Raw genomic sequence first — 15,342 nt, 5'->3', positions numbered from 1 at the left:
CCATGAACCGGAAGTTAGGTCAATGTAGTTTTAGATAAATGTATTCGTCGCTCGCTGAAACGGTTATCTGGCATTAAAGAACTACCTTTCCCATCGAAGATGCATAATGGCGAGCTCCGCTTTCCTGTGCTTGATTGGATGGCAGTATTTGCTTTTATGCCCATGTCAGCCTATAGCTCGACTCCTATATCTGACAGGTACTGCTGTCACACTTAGGATTAAAGATTCGGTTGTCAGAGAGAAGTGATCATCCGTTTGTGATGGATTTAATCATACTCTTTCTGTGTTTGCTGATACTTTTTAGTTCAGGATATGTGCTGTTTCTTCAGAAAAAAGTGAAGTATCCTCCATGCATTACAGGATGGATCCCGTGGTTTGGAGCTGCATTTCAGTTTGGAAAAGCGCCGCTTGATTTTATCGCACAAGCCAGGGCAAAGGTAAAAGTTACTGTAATAATTTTGTAGTCTTTATACATTCTTTTCGTGACTGTTTAGTCATTCGAGATCTAATCCTATTTAGAACTCTGTAAAAATTATATCTATCAAAATATGTGTAAATAATATAGCATTGATGATCAGTAATGTATTTCTACATTTTAGTGATTGTGTATTTTTCTCCTATTGTCTGTACTATTAGATTAAGATTAAGATTATATCCAGATCAACTTTATTGATTCCAGGTGGAAATTCTGAGCTGACATTAGCTGACATTATGTCTGACTGGGAATTTGGGTAGTATTTCTTTAGTAAGAATACGTTTTGCATTTACTACAAGGTAGTGAGTCAGATAATTACTGGTACTGAATCTAAAAATCTTCGGTCTAAAAGTCACGGTCTTTGGCTTAGCTAACTCACTATACGCACCACAGTCATTAAGATGTTGCAACACTCAGCAAAAATCTATCTTTGATAATAAGATATTTTGTGTCCTGACATGTTGGGAAAAGAGTAAAGCATGCGAGAAAAATTTAATTTGGGACAGCATTTCCTCTTCGCTATATACCAGTGACTCAGTTTGGTATATCCGTAGCAACTGTGTTGTTAAGAAACACACAATTTATTCCAGGCCAGGTGCACGTTGTTGAAACATGCTTTCTTATTGACAAAACTTGACTTTATTATTGTACACTCCACCTGCTTTCCCTGTCTTGTGTGTGAAGGTGATTCATTCATTTTTTTAGTAATCCCATTTCCAGAAATTTGGGATATTTTCCAAATTGCAATAAAAACAAAAATCTGAGATATGTTAATTCACACAGACCTTTATGTAATAGCACTTTTTAATTGTTTTGGAACTAATCGTAGTAATTTTTCAATTGGAAATTTTGTCCATTCTTACATGATGTAAGACTTCAGCTGCCCATGGTCACTGTTGTCTGATTCTCCTCTTCATGGTGTGCCATGCATTTTCAATTGGAGATCGATCTAGCCTAGCAGCAGGCCAGTGAAGCACATGCACTATGTGTCTATGGAACCAGACTGGTGTAGCCCATGCAGAATGTGGTCTGGCATTGTCCTGCTGAAATAAGCATGGACATGCTGGGAAGAGATGCTGCTGTCATGGCAACATATGTCTCTCTAAAATCCTAACATACGCCTTGGAGTCAGTGACACCTTCACATACATGCAACTCCCCCATGCCGTGGGCACTGATGCACCCCCATACAATCACAGATGCTGGCTTTTTGCTCCTTTTGCTGATAGCAGTCTGGACGGATGGTTTTATCTTCGGCACAGAGAACCCCACACCCATTTTATTCTGAAAACAAGCTGAAATGTTGACTCATCTGAGCACAGCACAGAGTTCCACAGTTTTTCGGTCCATCTGAAATGGACTCAGGTCCAGAGAACTCACCAGCGTTTCTGCAGAGAGTTGACGTATGGCTTCCTCCTTGCATAATACAGTTTCAGTTGCATTTCTGGATGCAACGGATAGTTAAGTGACAATGGTTTTCAAAAATTTTGGCACAAAGGGTGAACTATGACTTATCCGTGCTTGCAGAGACTGAGCCTTTGATGGATGCTACTTTTACACAATCATGGTGGTGGGCAGTGGTGGCTTAATGGTTAGGGAAGTGCACTTGTAATTGAAAAATTGCAGGTTTGAGTCCCTGACCAGCCAGGCACCACTGAGGTACCCTGAGCAAGGTACCACCGGCAAGCCCTGCTCCCCAGGCACTGAATTAGCTGCACCCTGCTATGTCATGATGTCACATATGGGTTAAATGCAGAGAATGCATTCTGTTGTTGTGCACTGTGTGTGTCAACAATGACAACTCATCTCTAAATTCACCTGCTTTTCTTTGTATTTTTATTAGTTAAAGAAAGATTCTCCTGAATTAAGTCATCACAGATTTTTGTTTTTATTGCATTTTAGAAAATATTCCAACTTTTCAGGAAATGGGGTTTGTGATTCAAATGTGTTTTATTACTTGTCAGTACGGCCCTGTCTTCACTGTGTTTGCTGCTGGAAAGCGCCTGACTTTCGTGACCTGCCATAAAGATTTTCGGACATTCTTTACATCTAAGGATGTGGATTTTGAGCAGGCAGTGCAGGAACCTGTGTACCACACGGGTAAGACTGGGCATCAGCATCAACAGACAATCCAGAGGTGGCTTTTTAGATGAAAATGGGAAAATCAATGCAATGAAATTTAAACAGTTTGGAATTTAATAAAAATTTAGACCAAAAAGGACTAGTGAAAGCATTAAGATATAATGTTGTCCAATAGACTTCATACTTAATCTTTGCGTATCTTTGTGAATTTTTTTGGTCACTGCCCAGTACTGTATGACAGTGGCTACGTGGTGAATATTGGATTTTAGTTTCATTACACAATGTCATTACGGTCTTCATTGTGTCATCCAGAGAGATGAGATTTGTTTAATTATCTGATATTTCAAATGTGCTGTCCTTTTGGTGGTAACAGTGTTGTTCCTTCATGCTAGTGCCTGTATATTATAAATGATGAAACACTATTAAACTACCACTTAAACCAGGGACATTACCTAAAGTCCACACGCTATTTTGTATTTCCAGGCTTTTTTAATTAAATGCCCATATGCCAATCAAATACCCATAAGCACTGTATATGAAACACTTGTTTTTACACACACAGCCTCCATCAGCAAGGAGAGCTTCTATAGATTTCACCCAGCATGCAACCCTCTGATCAAGGGCAAGCTGACTCAGGCTCAAGCTCAACTGTCTGGTCACCTGTGCGAGGAGTTCAACACCCACCTGGCGCTCTTGGGGCGTAGCGGTTCTGGAGAACTGTGCGACCTGGTCAGGTAAATTCCAGCGTGTGGACCTGATTCTCCCTTAAGCTTAAGACAGGATACAGGAACATTAACTAAGCATTAACTAAGCAGCTAATTTGGTGTTCTTTATAAACCTATTTAATCCCACACTGTTTTACTCTTGCTACATTGTTAACTGTAAGCTATGCGAGTCATCCATGTACAATTTATTATTGTCTGCTAGCCCAGTGTTTCCCAACCCAGTCCTCGGGGAACCCCGGACAGTCCACGTTTTTGCTCCCTCCCAGCTCCTAGCCAATGACAAACACCAAATACCTGATACAGGTGCGCTGGGAGCTGAGGGGAAGCAAAAACGTGGTCTTGCCAACTTGCCTTCCAAGAATGACTCTGGGGCACTCAGCAATGGAAGATGATGTAAAACGGGCACATGACAGCACAAGTACAGTGAAGTGCACATATTGAGATTCACCCCTTGTCATGCTCTGCTTCACAGGGCCGCCATGTACCCAGCAGTGATTAGCAACCTGCTGGGGAAACGCAACTCCCCCAACAGCCCCGCCGCTGTGCGTGAGTTCATCGAGATGTTCCGGACCTACGACGAGGGCTTCGAACACGGGAGCCAGCTGCCTGACATTTTCCTGAGGTAAGCAGCAGTTCCCGAAAGAGGGATGGAAAGACGTCCTACCGTAGGTGTAAATGTAGAGCTAACCCTGAGTACGCTGGCTGGCACCTGCCGATAAGCCCATAATGGAAAAATGGCTTTTTGGTTAGCATTAGCATTAGCATTGGGCTTTACCTTTCCAAAACCCTCAATTTCAATTTCTCAGTCTGTTCTGTTCTGGGTCTCCTCAAGTACATCGGATCTCTGTCCTGTTGACTCATTTGCAGCTCACCTTCAGGTTTTACACAGGTGGCCTCACATTGTCTTCTGCCATTGGCTGGAGGAGCCCCAGACCACAACCCCCCCTCCCCACCGCTATTCTTTGCCAGACATGTTGTCTAGCATTTGTGCCCTACTAACTCCACTGTTGACATTCCTATTTTATTCTATATCCAAGTCATGTCTAGAAAACTTCAGCTATAAATTTTGTTCTCTTTAATTGGATAGTCTTTCTCCTTCTTAACTTTACATCTCTTCAGTCTCTTTCAGACGGTTGACTCACGCGCCTTGACATTTATTGTGGCAAGAGATGCATGTAGATGCTTTATTGCTAAGCCAGAACTCCTGGAGACGTCTTTGGTTGTCATTCAGGCAGACTGTGTGTTTCAGGCAGACTTTGGTGGGGCCGTCTGCTCACAGTAGATTGCCAGTGATCTGAGTTTTTTTTTTTGTTTGTCGATAATTAGTTGTATACTTTGGAATGATTAGCTTGGTTTTCCTTTGAAATTGTTTGGTAACCCTTCCAACACAGGTCAGCCTAACCAGTTGAGAACCTTGAAGCAGAAAACAAATACCCTTATGTCATAATATGTTAGTGAAACAATCTAATTTCCTTCCTTTTTCACGTCTCGGAAGTTGGATGCCGCCTTAAGGCGCATTTACCAGATGATTGCGGATGCCTTTGTGAGATCTGTGCTTCTTTATGTACGCATGCGGAGCGGAGCTCATTCATATCCACTCGCTGTGTGTACCTATGCAGGGACTGGGCTAAATCCAAACAGTGGCTCCTATCCCTGCTGAACAGAATGGTCATGAGGGCGCGAGGCAGTGAGCCGTCCGAGGCGAGCACCGAGGTCCATGCCGGGACAAACATTTTCCTTTCACCCATCACAACTAAGCATTGTGGTCCTTAAACAGCAGAAGTCTTTTCCCTTTTCCCCCGTGATCTGACTGTATATGAAATACATGCCAGGGATTTTAATCCAAAGAATATGGAATTTTACATGATACCGTGCATCGTACTCTAATGATCATGCTCTAATCCTTTGCTTATCTGTTGTGTTGATGCGTCTGCTGACAGACCCTGCTTCAGCGCCTCATGGCCACAGTAACAGACAGATTCCTGCCCAATTATGCACTCCTCATGCTGTGGGCATCGCTGGCCAATGCCATACCTGTAAGTGAGTATAGCGCCGGGCTGACGCACACGTCTTCCACTAATGAGTCATCGTGCCGTGGGATCATGTGGCCCGTTCAGCCGTTAACAGTCCTCTGTTTTCAGATCACTTTCTGGGCCGTTGCATTCATTCTGTCCCATCCTTCGGCCTACCAGAAAGCTATGGAGCAGATAAGTACAGCCCTCAAAGACCAAAGTAAACAATCCGCCGATGTATAAAGTCCCCCTCTCCATTTTTTTAAGGAGAATATTACTGGAGATACAGATTTTTACCTGTATTTCAGAAGATTTTTTCTTTAAATTCTTATGTTATAAGGTGAATACTACAAATTGATAGAGTTTTGAATAATACATACGGTGTGATAACAGTAGCTGAACTTCCCTTGATGTACAGCAGAGGTCAGAATAATCACAGCTCACATATGAAGACGATTCTTATAGACTGGGCCTGGAGGGCAGTCCATTTTATGAATACGAGTGTGACGAAAAGGATTAAATCAAGTGATAAGTTGTTTTTTCTTTGTTGAGAAATAGGTAAGCAACTGTAGAAGGTGGTTTAGTAGCCATGTGCCAGGGGTCCTGTGTGGTATTTTTCCGCAGGCACGGATAGGACGTCCGTATCAGCCGCCGAGCTACAGCGCACACCTTATGTGAAGTGCTGCATCCTGGAGGCCATCCGACTCCGTGCCCCGGGGGCTATCACCCGACGGGTGGTCCGTCCCCTTCAAATACAGGTACAAAGCTACCACAGGAACATTCCATTACTACGAGGGGGAGCATAGACACCTAGGATCTCTCAAGAACGCAGGGTGTACTCTTTTTCAGAACTACATCATTCCACCTGGGGACCTTTTGATGCTGTCCCCATACTGGGCTCACCGGAACCCACAATTCTTCCCTGACCCGGAAGAGTTCTGGCCAGTGAGTTATCATTTTATACCTACGGCTACAGCATGAGTCTTCCCAGTGGGCTGCTGATTCCCAAATGGTGTTAATCAGCACCACTCATTGGAGGGAGCATCCATGGCATCGGATTATTGGTTCTGACCATCCGCTGGGCCCTCCGAGGCTGACGTCTGCGTATCTCTGTTTGAATTCGCCGCACGATAAAAGAGTGTCTTGTCTGCAGGCAGCTGGGTGTCTGTTGTTTGTGTAAATTAGCCTGAGAGCTGTGATTGAAACAGAGCCACCAGGGGGTGTGGATGACGAGCCCGCCAATCAAATAACTGTCCCCCCGCTTTGTCCGCAAGCTTTATTCCGCCACTCCCCCCCCCCCCCCCCCCCCACGCGATAGGCGGGCTGAGGGCTGGGCCCCCACGCTGTGCTGTGACGTGAGACTGAACAATGCCGCTCGCCGCAGGGGGCGGGAAGCAGAACAATTACCTTCGCTATTAATCTTCCAGCTGGAGTCCGCAGAGATGCCACAATGCAGCTTTCAGAAAAGGTTATTTTGTCCCACATAAAAACAGCCCTTGTGGACCAAATCGGCCAGACTCTCATTGTATGTCCTGCTGATCAACAGCGATCCCCACTCTCCCTATTATAATTCATAATTCCCCTGTTTTGTAGAGTTATCCTACCTGTAGCTGTGCTCAACAGGGTGCAACAACAAGAATGCAGGTTTTATATTTCTAAGCCGAGTTAGTGTTGGAGTTTTGAATGGACTTGAAGAGACATGCGGGAGCTGGTGTCTGTTCCTGTCACTGTTCCGGAGGGATCTGCGCGGAGGGACGGCCTCGTGGAGAAAGCGGGTTTGGTCTCAGTCGTTTAGGGTTATCTGAGGAGAAAGGATTGCCGTTAATAAGTGTACAGCCTTGTAGGGGTGTGTGTTAGGGTCAGAAATTAAAACCGAGATGGATGGGATGGGAATCCGGGAACAGGATGCAGAAAACTGGACAGAGCAGAAATTCTGGGTTTTGCATTTTCTTTGTCCGTATTTTAGTGGGGAAAAATAATTCCTGCTAAAGGTTAGGCAGGTGACAGCAAAACTGTCATCATAAGTGCTTACTCTTGTCCCCATTCTTCTCCCTGTTTTTTTATTTCCTCAATGGATAGATGCAGAAAGTATTTTGCATATTTTTTAAGATGTTTTATAGAGAGCTTGACTCCCCTATACATTTAAAAATGCATTAATGAAGTATTTTGGTTAAGTATTGCTGTCCTGTGCCTTAGACCCTCCTTGTTGGAGATTTCCAATATATATTCCAGTTTGGCAGTACTTCCAAAGCGATGGCACATTCCCCAGTCCCTTTCCGTCTGCCCACCTCTATATTTTGTGAACTTTTGTGTCCTCAGACTGGCACCAGGCTGGTTATTTGTGTTTTCATTTATCTGCCCCTGTGCTTTTGCGCCAGTGTGTGACGACTCAGGACCACTGTATTAACATAATAACTCATTCAGCAAAAAAATGGTCACAGTCATGCAGGCCCACTCAGAGTCAGCCAGACCCCACTTAGAGTCAGGCAGACCCATTCAGCGTCAGGCAGACCCACTCAGAGTCAGCCAGACCCCTCTTAGAGTTAGGCAGACCCACTCAGAGTCAGCCAGACCCCTCTTAGAGTTAGGCAGACCCACTCAGAGTCAGCCAGACCCCTCTTAGAGTTAGGCAGACCCACTCAGAGTCAGCCAGACCCCTCTTAGAGTTAGGCAGACCCCCTCAGAGTCTGACAGACCCACTCAGAGTCAGACAAACCCACTCGGAGTCAGGCAGACCCACTCAGAGACATGCAGACCCACTCAGAGTCAGGCAGACCCCACTCAGAGTCAGGCAGACCCACTCAGAATCATGCAGACCCACTCAGAGACATGCAGACCCACTCAGAGTCAGGCAGACCCCGCTCAGAGTCAGGCAGACCCCATTCAGAATCATGCAGACCCACTCAGAGTCAGCCCTTAGAGCAGAGGCTACGCTTGAGGCTTTGATTTTAATAAGGAAGTCTTGTTTGTCCAATAAAACTTTCCTTCCCACAGGAACGGTGGGAGAAGGCAGATTTAGAAAAGAATGTCTTCTTGGAAGGGTTCGTGGCATTTGGAGGAGGACGTAACCAGTGCCCAGGAAGGTTAGACAAACATACATTTTAGCTTCATCTTCAAAAGACAATCGGCCATCTTGTGTTTTGAGGTCTGGTAAGTTTGGGAGTCTCTGAATGAGTTTGTAATGTTCCGTATGCCTGCGTTGAGGGGTATGGTCTAACTGCAAAGAATATGTCAGGTTTGCCTCTAAACATTTGTGCATGCGGTAATCCATTCAGTATGTTTGCTTCTCAGTGATTTTAAATCTGTTCCTTCGTATAACACATCTCATCGTAGATATGAGGCTTCTGGCTACCACACTCTCAAATAAGTAAACGTCCTTATGTATAGTAGGAAGTTTTCTTTTTAGCATCTATAGTTTATTTTTAAACAAGTAAATATAATGAAATAGATGGATGGATGATTCCAGAACCACGCAGATGTTAATGAACAATAAAACTGAGCTTGGGGGCTCACACGCTGACTTGTTTTTTACAGTGCAACCAACAATTATCACCCAAATCTAATGACTTTTGATAATAACAAAATGAACAGCTTTCAGTAAGTCTGTTCCTTAAAGTTAATAGAATAATGAAATTTGGAGCCAATTTTAAATTGACGGTTAAATTGACATTGTAACACGCAAACAATTCTTAGTTCATTTAATGTTTGTCAAAATGTTTATATTTATATATGCAAATAATAATTTTTCAGACATTTAAATTGTTAGCCAGCAAGCATTAGATTTTAGCCATCAGACTGTATTGTCTCTAGTATATGCAGAGCCGTAATTGTAAAATACATTTCATAAAAACTATTTTGGGCACTAAATTAACTTACATCTCTAATAACGACTTGGCTGTTATGTCAAAGTTGTGTGATTAGGGAGAAAGAACTCTAAGGAAGCCTGTACTGCTTAGAGCGCTGCTGTCATGCACAGCAATGCAGGATGGAATCAGCCATCAGTGCCAAGTGTCCCCCCCCCCCCAGGCTCCATTTTAACCGCAGCATCATCTGGTAGCACATGTGTGACATGCTGAGCTCCTTCATTTCCTGTTGCCTTTCATCCCGTTTCCTGCCTGCTATGTAGCTCAGTGACTTTTATGTTTAATAACCTCTTACTATCGTAGCAAAGCAAGCTGCCATTGCCGCTTTAGCGTCTGTTAGCCTTTTGTTATTCATTTCTCTTTTTTTTGGGCTGTACTCTCACGAAGCGAGAAAAGTTCTGTTACGGAAAGTAACTTTAAGACTGTAAAAGACATTGGTCTCATGCGAAGGCCGCGGAGAAGATGGCGATCCAAATATACACAGTCCTCAGGGGCTAATTAAGATCATCCCTGGGGAACGCTTTAATATCAGTACTAATTCATGACCGCAAGGCCAAACGTGAGGATGAATTCAGGACAGTTATAGACAAGGAAAGGTGGTTGGTCTTTTTAAAGGAAGTCACGGTTGTTTAACAGTGCAGGATCAAATAGTCTCTAGCACCCTGACCAGGATAAGCGTCTACAGGATGGACAGATAGTTGGATAAATGAATAAATTTTTTTTTTTTTTATTGTGGAAGTATCAAACAATGAATTTGAATGATGGATAATACAGAGAATTTCCATTATTTAGCTGCCTATATTAAAAGAAAGAAAAACCATCAGTTCTACAAAAGTGCAATTTGTATGAAGCTTTTCAGTGTTGGGTTCTGAATGGGAGAAGGAGGCCTAGTAATCAATGGAGGGTGGAGATGGGCGCCTGGAACTCTGGGACTGCAGGGTGGAGATGGGCGCCTGGCACTCTGGGACTGCAGGGTGGAGATGGGCGCCTCGCACTCTGGGACTACAAGGTGGAGATGGGCACCTGGCACTCTGGGACTGCAGGGTGGAGATGGGCGCCTCGCACTCTGGGACTACAAGGTGGAGATGGGCGCCTGGCACTCTGGGACTGCAGGGTGGAGATGGGCGCCTGGCACTCTACAGGGTGGACGTGGTGGCCTGGCACTCTGGGACTGCAGGGTGGAGATGGGCGCCTGGCACTCTGGGACTACAAGGTGGAGATGGGCGCCTGGCACTCTGGGACTACAAGGTGGAGATGGGCGCCTGGCACTCTACAGGGTGGACGTGGTGGCCTGGCACTCTGGGACTGCAGGGTGGAGATGGGCGCCTGGCACTCTGCAGGGTGGACGTGGTGGCCTGGCACTCTGCAGGGTGGACGTGGTGGCCTGGCACTCTGCAGGGTGGACGTGGTGGCCTGGCACTCTGCAGGGTGGACGTGGTGGCCTGGCACTCTGGGACTGCAGGGTGGAGATGGGCGCCTGGCACTCTGGGACTACAAGGTGGAGATGGGCGCCTGGCACTCTGGGACTACAGGGTGGAGATGGGCGCCTGGCACTCTACAGGGTGGACGTGGTGGCCTGGCACTCTGGGACTGCAGGGTGGAGATGGGAGCCTGGCACTCTGCAGGGTGGACGTGGTGGCCTGGCACTCTGGGACTGCAGGGTGGAGATGGGAGCCTGGCACTCTGCAGGGTGGACGTGGTGGCCTGGTACTCTGGGACTGCAGGGTGGAGATGGGAGCCTGGCACTCTGCAGGGTGGACGTGGTGGCCTGGTACTCTGGGACTGCAGGGTGGAGATGGGCGCCTGGCACTCTGGGACTGCAGGGTGGAGATGGGCGCCTGGCACTCTGGGACTGCAGGGTGGAGGTGGAATCCTGGCACTCTGCAGGGTGGACGTGGTGGCCTGGCACTCTGGGACTGCAGGGTGGAGGTGGGCACCTGGCACTCTGGGACTGCAGGGTGGAGGTATTGGTAAATAAGAATTGGGGTTAAATGGATTGCATGTGTCTGGAGGTTGATGTTCTGCCCATGACCTCTTCCCTGAGCCAGTTCCCTTGCTTGCCACACTGTTCACATTATCAATCTCATAGGCTGTATGCAGTACTCAAAACATTCCCTTTCACCAGCCCCCACCCCGGCATCTCCTGGGACCCAGGCAATGCTATCATCAGAGGTCTCCAGGGCGACCGCATGGCCGGGGGCAGCCTGCGATGCTCAGCGCAGGGCTGGGACAAGAAGACTATTCCCAGCTGCAGATGTTCACCAGGGTCTGAGGCACCAGCAACAGACATCACTCTCCTGGAGAGACTCCCAGAATTCATCCCCGCTTTGAGGAACATGTGAATAAAGTCCAGACAACAGTTGAGGAACATCCAAGACAAAAAAAAAAGGCTCTTTCATGTTTTGAAGGACAGAAATGCACTTGGTACTGTGTACTTCCTCAAATAGCAGAGCATGAGCGCAGACATCTTTCGGATATCTCAGGTTCCTGAACGGATGCATAGATAAGAATCCTCATTTTACCCCTTTTCTCTATACGTTAGTACGACGTAATTGTTTTTCGCTATTTCGAGATCTTAGCACGAAAAAAAAAACAGCAAATGAAATCTCCTCCTCCTCCTGTATCCTGGCAGCGTGCCCCTCATGTCAGAGGGACAGAAAAAGGCCTCCTCCAACCCCAGTGTGAGGCACGGGTGCCAGAGCCTCCCGTTTTCTCCAGAGCAGTGTTGTTACGGGAGATTGCTTGTGTGCGTCATTGACACGGTAGCCCACCATGACTCATTGTTTGCTCGCTGCCCTCAAGGTTATTATGACAGATAAAGCTCCGTGATACAGCTGCATTCAGCATCAGCACCCGCTCCCCTCCCCCGACCTGCCACCACACACACACACACTCACATTCCCATACAGTTTCAGTCTCCAGCTGCCATAGCTTTGCGGGAAGCACAGCTCAGATGAGTGAATCGTCACCCTTCTGTCAGGCTGAAGCTCCTCCCACCTCAGCCTGTCTTGTTTTTTTTAATTTTTTTTTATTTAAACTACCTCTGGGAACCAGGGGCGATGAGTCAATCGTCAGTCACGCTCAGTCGGGATGCTAACGCGATACTGAAAATACGATGTCAGATTGCGCAACATACAGTTCTGCATCACTCCATCTTCCATGCTCTGATATTGAACCTGTTTTTAAATACTGTACAAATATGCACGAATTTGTCTGAAGAAAATAATACCAGTTAACCCCGCCCCCCCCCCCCCCCCAACACTCAATTTCTATGCCGATTTGGGAGGGTTGAAGACTAGCACTGAGCTCCTTTGACACATGCAGTGTCAGCCCACCTGCATTACTTAATACTATGGGCTGCAGGTTTTCATTGGACAGCACTGACGCGCGTAGGGCAGAGTCACAGCCCTGTGGGCGGCAGGGTGAGATGAGATCACCACTGAGCGGTGAGAGGGAGAGGGTCTCTGCCGTCTAACACATCGGTTAGATTGTGAGCCAGTTTGAGTTCTTTGGGTCTCTTCTTCACAAACAGGTACCCAGAGCAGTGGGGATCCAGTCCAGTTCCCTGCTGAGGAATACCCCTGACGTTATGTGGGATGTAGCAAAGAATTAAGGGCAGTTATTTTACTGATTGCTCTCTACAGTGGCCCCCATGGCGGTCAGACATTGAAAGGAACCTCTCCTGTTCCTGCAGGTCTTACGCCCTGATGGAGATCCACATGTTCATCTGCCTGATCCTCTTTAAGTATAAGTTCACTCTCCTGGACCCCGTGCCTCATCCTGTAAGCACAAGGCTTCAGATCTCTGTAGCAGATCTCAGTCTGTTAAGTGCAGTTGACTGCAATAGAAAATATAAAGTAAAATTAAACACACTTAATTTGGTTTTTTGGTTTTTAACAAGTTTCACAAGTTTCTATGAATACATATTGCATACGTATTAAATTTGTAGGAATATATTTTCTTGAGTACATAGTAATATTTTTTGTACAAACTATATACAACTCTAATAATGTGTAAAAGATGGGAAAAAACTGCATATATCTCTGCAAAAATGGTAAATGACATATAATCATGCAATGTTGGCTGTATTTGCAGAGCTCACTCCACCTGGTTGGGACCCAGCAGCCAGATGGCCCCTGCTCAGTGCAGTATGCTCACAGGTAGTGTGCCGCACCAACAGGGGGCGCTGCGGCATTCAGGAACCTGTGTGTGAAATAGTCTGTCCTCCACCAGACCTTGGACCACGCCATGTTGCATCAGGAACAGCCTTACTCTTCAGTAGCTAACCTTGGCAGGAAAACTCTGGGAATTTTAATTCATTCTGTAAACACTGAGTTTTAGAGACATCTGTGGAGCCTAACTGGTTACCAGTAAGCAAATAAAAAAAATCACTGGGAACATTTAATCTAAATAACATGTCAGCTGAATGTAATTTGAGCAATAAACTAGAGCAAGTGATGCAGATTTTAAGAAATTGTTGCATTGTTTTATAACCATTGCAGCGCCTGTCATATTTAGTGTGTAGGACAGAATTAAGCCATAAATCTTTATACAGAGGACAATTTTCATATGCTGAGTCTGTGAAAATGTATAATTAATATTTGCCATTATATGAAAACTAAGCATTAAAAGCATACATTAATATAGTTGATCTTATCTTGTCTGATCCTTTTCTTATATAAAATGTGTGCTTAAGTATATACAGTTTACTTAATATCCCCTCACTGATTCATAAAGTTTATCTTTAAATACACACCCAGATAAGAGCTTTTAAAATAGGTGATTGAAGGATTAAAGGTCTTTTCTCCTCATATTCAGGAAGTGTGGCTATCATCTCTTAAACTCTATCTGATGTCCAGTCCAGTTAACTCATGCTGCAACAAACATGGTGACGCACAGCATTGCATGTAGTCTATATATTTGTCTATCCATTAGCGGGACTAAAATTCGCCATCTTTCGTGGACATCTCCGTTGTGCTGTGCCATCCTATGATTAACAGCAGCTGAGTTTTTTTTATTACCTCATTACACGGAACGCTTATAAGCATATTTCTAATTGGCCAAGAGTGACCTTTATTTGTCTATCCAAGAAAAAAACATGTATTTATGTCACAAAAACAGGACTGGCATGATGGCACGCTTACCTCACCTCCGGGGTTTGGGGTCCAAATCTCGTTTCTACAGTGTGTGCGGAGTTTGTGTGTTTCTCCCTGTATCAAGCAGGCTTCCTCATGGTACCATGTTTCCCACGGCAGCCCAAGGACATGGTTAGCTTGATTGATGTCTCTAAATTGCCCATAGTGTATGAGTGGGTGTGTGTGACCTTGACCAGAAAAAAACAGTCGGGAGACAGACGGATGGAAACGTAAAGGCGTTTGCACCTGTACGGCCCTCTGTGTTACGAGATCCTGGCGGTTTTAAATAACTTGTTGTGTAAGAGGCCGATCTTCTGTTTCAGAGCAGCAGAAACATCCGTAATAATAGCCATGCACAGTAGTGTTTGGAGAGCCCGGGACGTTGATTCTAGAAATTCAATGGTACTTTCTGGCAGAAATTCTGATCCCTGCACCTACCCTAATTAGCAGATGCGCTGATGGTACCCGTGGTCAAGTTTTTCCCGAGTTACACCAGGACACCAAGACCCATGAAAGCGTGGCATGGGAAGTAAATCAGGTGGTTTAATTTGAGACATTTCCTTCCAAAACGAGAGTCTTTCCACTCCTCGGGTTGATGTCACGTCAGAAATGGAGGCGAGCTTCTTTTCCCTTTCTACATCCCACATAAAGACTTTGTCCTGGTCGTCTTTCGTCCATTTAAACAATGAAAGTGTCGTGTTTCTCGCAGCTTCTTTGAGAAACAGAGACGTTTGTAATGGGATGCTAAAACTGCTACATATAGCAACTGTATAACACTTAAACACACCCCTTTCCAGTCTCTAATTGTATTTTAGATATCCACAATTCTGCTTTTCCTAGGAAGAATTGCATTTTTACTAATCATAATGAAAATCGGAGATATCCAAAAGTCTATTCTTACTAGTAAAAATTGTATTTGAAGATATCTATAACTTCTATAGTCAGATAAATTCTTCTATAAATTCTCTTAGTCAGATTTCACTTTATATCTTCAGATCTTTAACTAAGTCAAGTGACGTCATTCCTGTTAGTAAGAACTGAATTACTTATG

At 45.1% G+C, this 15,342-nt stretch overlaps 2 protein-coding genes across 16 annotated transcripts; both read left to right on the top strand.

Annotated features, from left to right (window-relative positions):
* Window positions 1–84: 84 nt before the first annotated feature.
* LOC125714424 (24-hydroxycholesterol 7-alpha-hydroxylase) lies at window positions 85–13,807 on the top strand. Of its 6 annotated transcripts, none has more exons than XM_048985023.1 (12): window positions 85–197; window positions 361–437; window positions 2,439–2,574; window positions 3,119–3,290; window positions 3,754–3,903; window positions 4,901–4,994; window positions 5,222–5,317; window positions 5,423–5,513; window positions 5,918–6,051; window positions 6,143–6,238; window positions 8,288–8,376; window positions 11,282–12,682. In XM_048985023.1, the coding sequence occupies exons 1-12, from the start codon at window positions 107–109 to the stop codon at window positions 11,496–11,498; spliced, it is 1,443 nt and encodes a 480-aa protein (XP_048840980.1). In that variant the 5' UTR covers window positions 85–106; the 3' UTR covers window positions 11,499–12,682. The 6 variants fall into 6 exon arrangements, 5 of the variants coding, with proteins under 5 accessions (XP_048840980.1, XP_048840982.1, XP_048840983.1 ...); XR_007383684.1 differs by lacking the exons at window positions 85–197; window positions 11,282–12,682 and adding exons at window positions 12,689–12,938; window positions 13,252–13,312 and having other exon boundaries at window positions 204–437; XM_048985025.1 differs by lacking the exons at window positions 85–197; window positions 11,282–12,682 and adding exons at window positions 12,851–12,938; window positions 13,252–13,807 and having other exon boundaries at window positions 204–437.
* LOC125714425 (collagen alpha-2(I) chain-like) lies at window positions 8,450–11,275 on the top strand. 10 transcript variants are annotated; one of them, XM_048985034.1, is made up of 3 exons: window positions 8,450–10,165; window positions 10,236–10,270; window positions 10,370–11,275. In XM_048985034.1, the coding sequence occupies exons 1-3, from the start codon at window positions 10,067–10,069 to the stop codon at window positions 11,145–11,147; spliced, it is 912 nt and encodes a 303-aa protein (XP_048840991.1). In that variant the 5' UTR covers window positions 8,450–10,066; the 3' UTR covers window positions 11,148–11,275. The 10 variants fall into 10 exon arrangements, with proteins under 10 accessions (XP_048840991.1, XP_048840989.1, XP_048840993.1 ...); XM_048985032.1 differs by having other exon boundaries at window positions 8,450–10,095; window positions 10,236–11,275; XM_048985036.1 differs by lacking the exon at window positions 10,236–10,270 and having other exon boundaries at window positions 8,450–10,130.
* Window positions 13,808–15,342: the final 1,535 nt, after the last annotated feature.

This window comes from Brienomyrus brachyistius, chromosome 19 (assembly GCF_023856365.1).
Source record: "Brienomyrus brachyistius isolate T26 chromosome 19, BBRACH_0.4, whole genome shotgun sequence".
Taxonomy (NCBI): domain Eukaryota; kingdom Metazoa; phylum Chordata; class Actinopteri; order Osteoglossiformes; family Mormyridae; genus Brienomyrus; species Brienomyrus brachyistius.
The sequence above is the reverse complement of the archived record's forward strand: the minus strand, read 5'-3'. Positions and strand labels throughout refer to the sequence as shown.

Excerpts from the sequence above, each read along its gene's own strand:
- LOC125714424 (XM_048985022.1), top strand. The coding sequence starts at position 261 with ATGGATTTAATCATACTCTTTCTGTGTTTGCTGATACTTTTTAGTTCA. Across the intron at positions 6,052-6,142 it reads TCCGTCCCCTTCAAATACAG|AACTACATCATTCCACCTGG; the intron begins GTACAAAGCTAC and ends ACTCTTTTTCAG. Across the intron at positions 8,377-11,281 it reads CGTAACCAGTGCCCAGGAAG|CCCCCACCCCGGCATCTCCT; the intron begins GTTAGACAAACA and ends CCCTTTCACCAG.
- LOC125714425 (XM_048985028.1), top strand. The coding sequence starts at position 10,054 with ATGGAGGGTGGAGATGGGCGCCTGGAACTCTGGGACTGCAGGGTGGAG. Across the intron at positions 10,166-10,235 it reads TCGCACTCTGGGACTACAAG|GTGGAGATGGGCGCCTGGCA; the intron begins GTGGAGATGGGC and ends TGGGACTACAAG.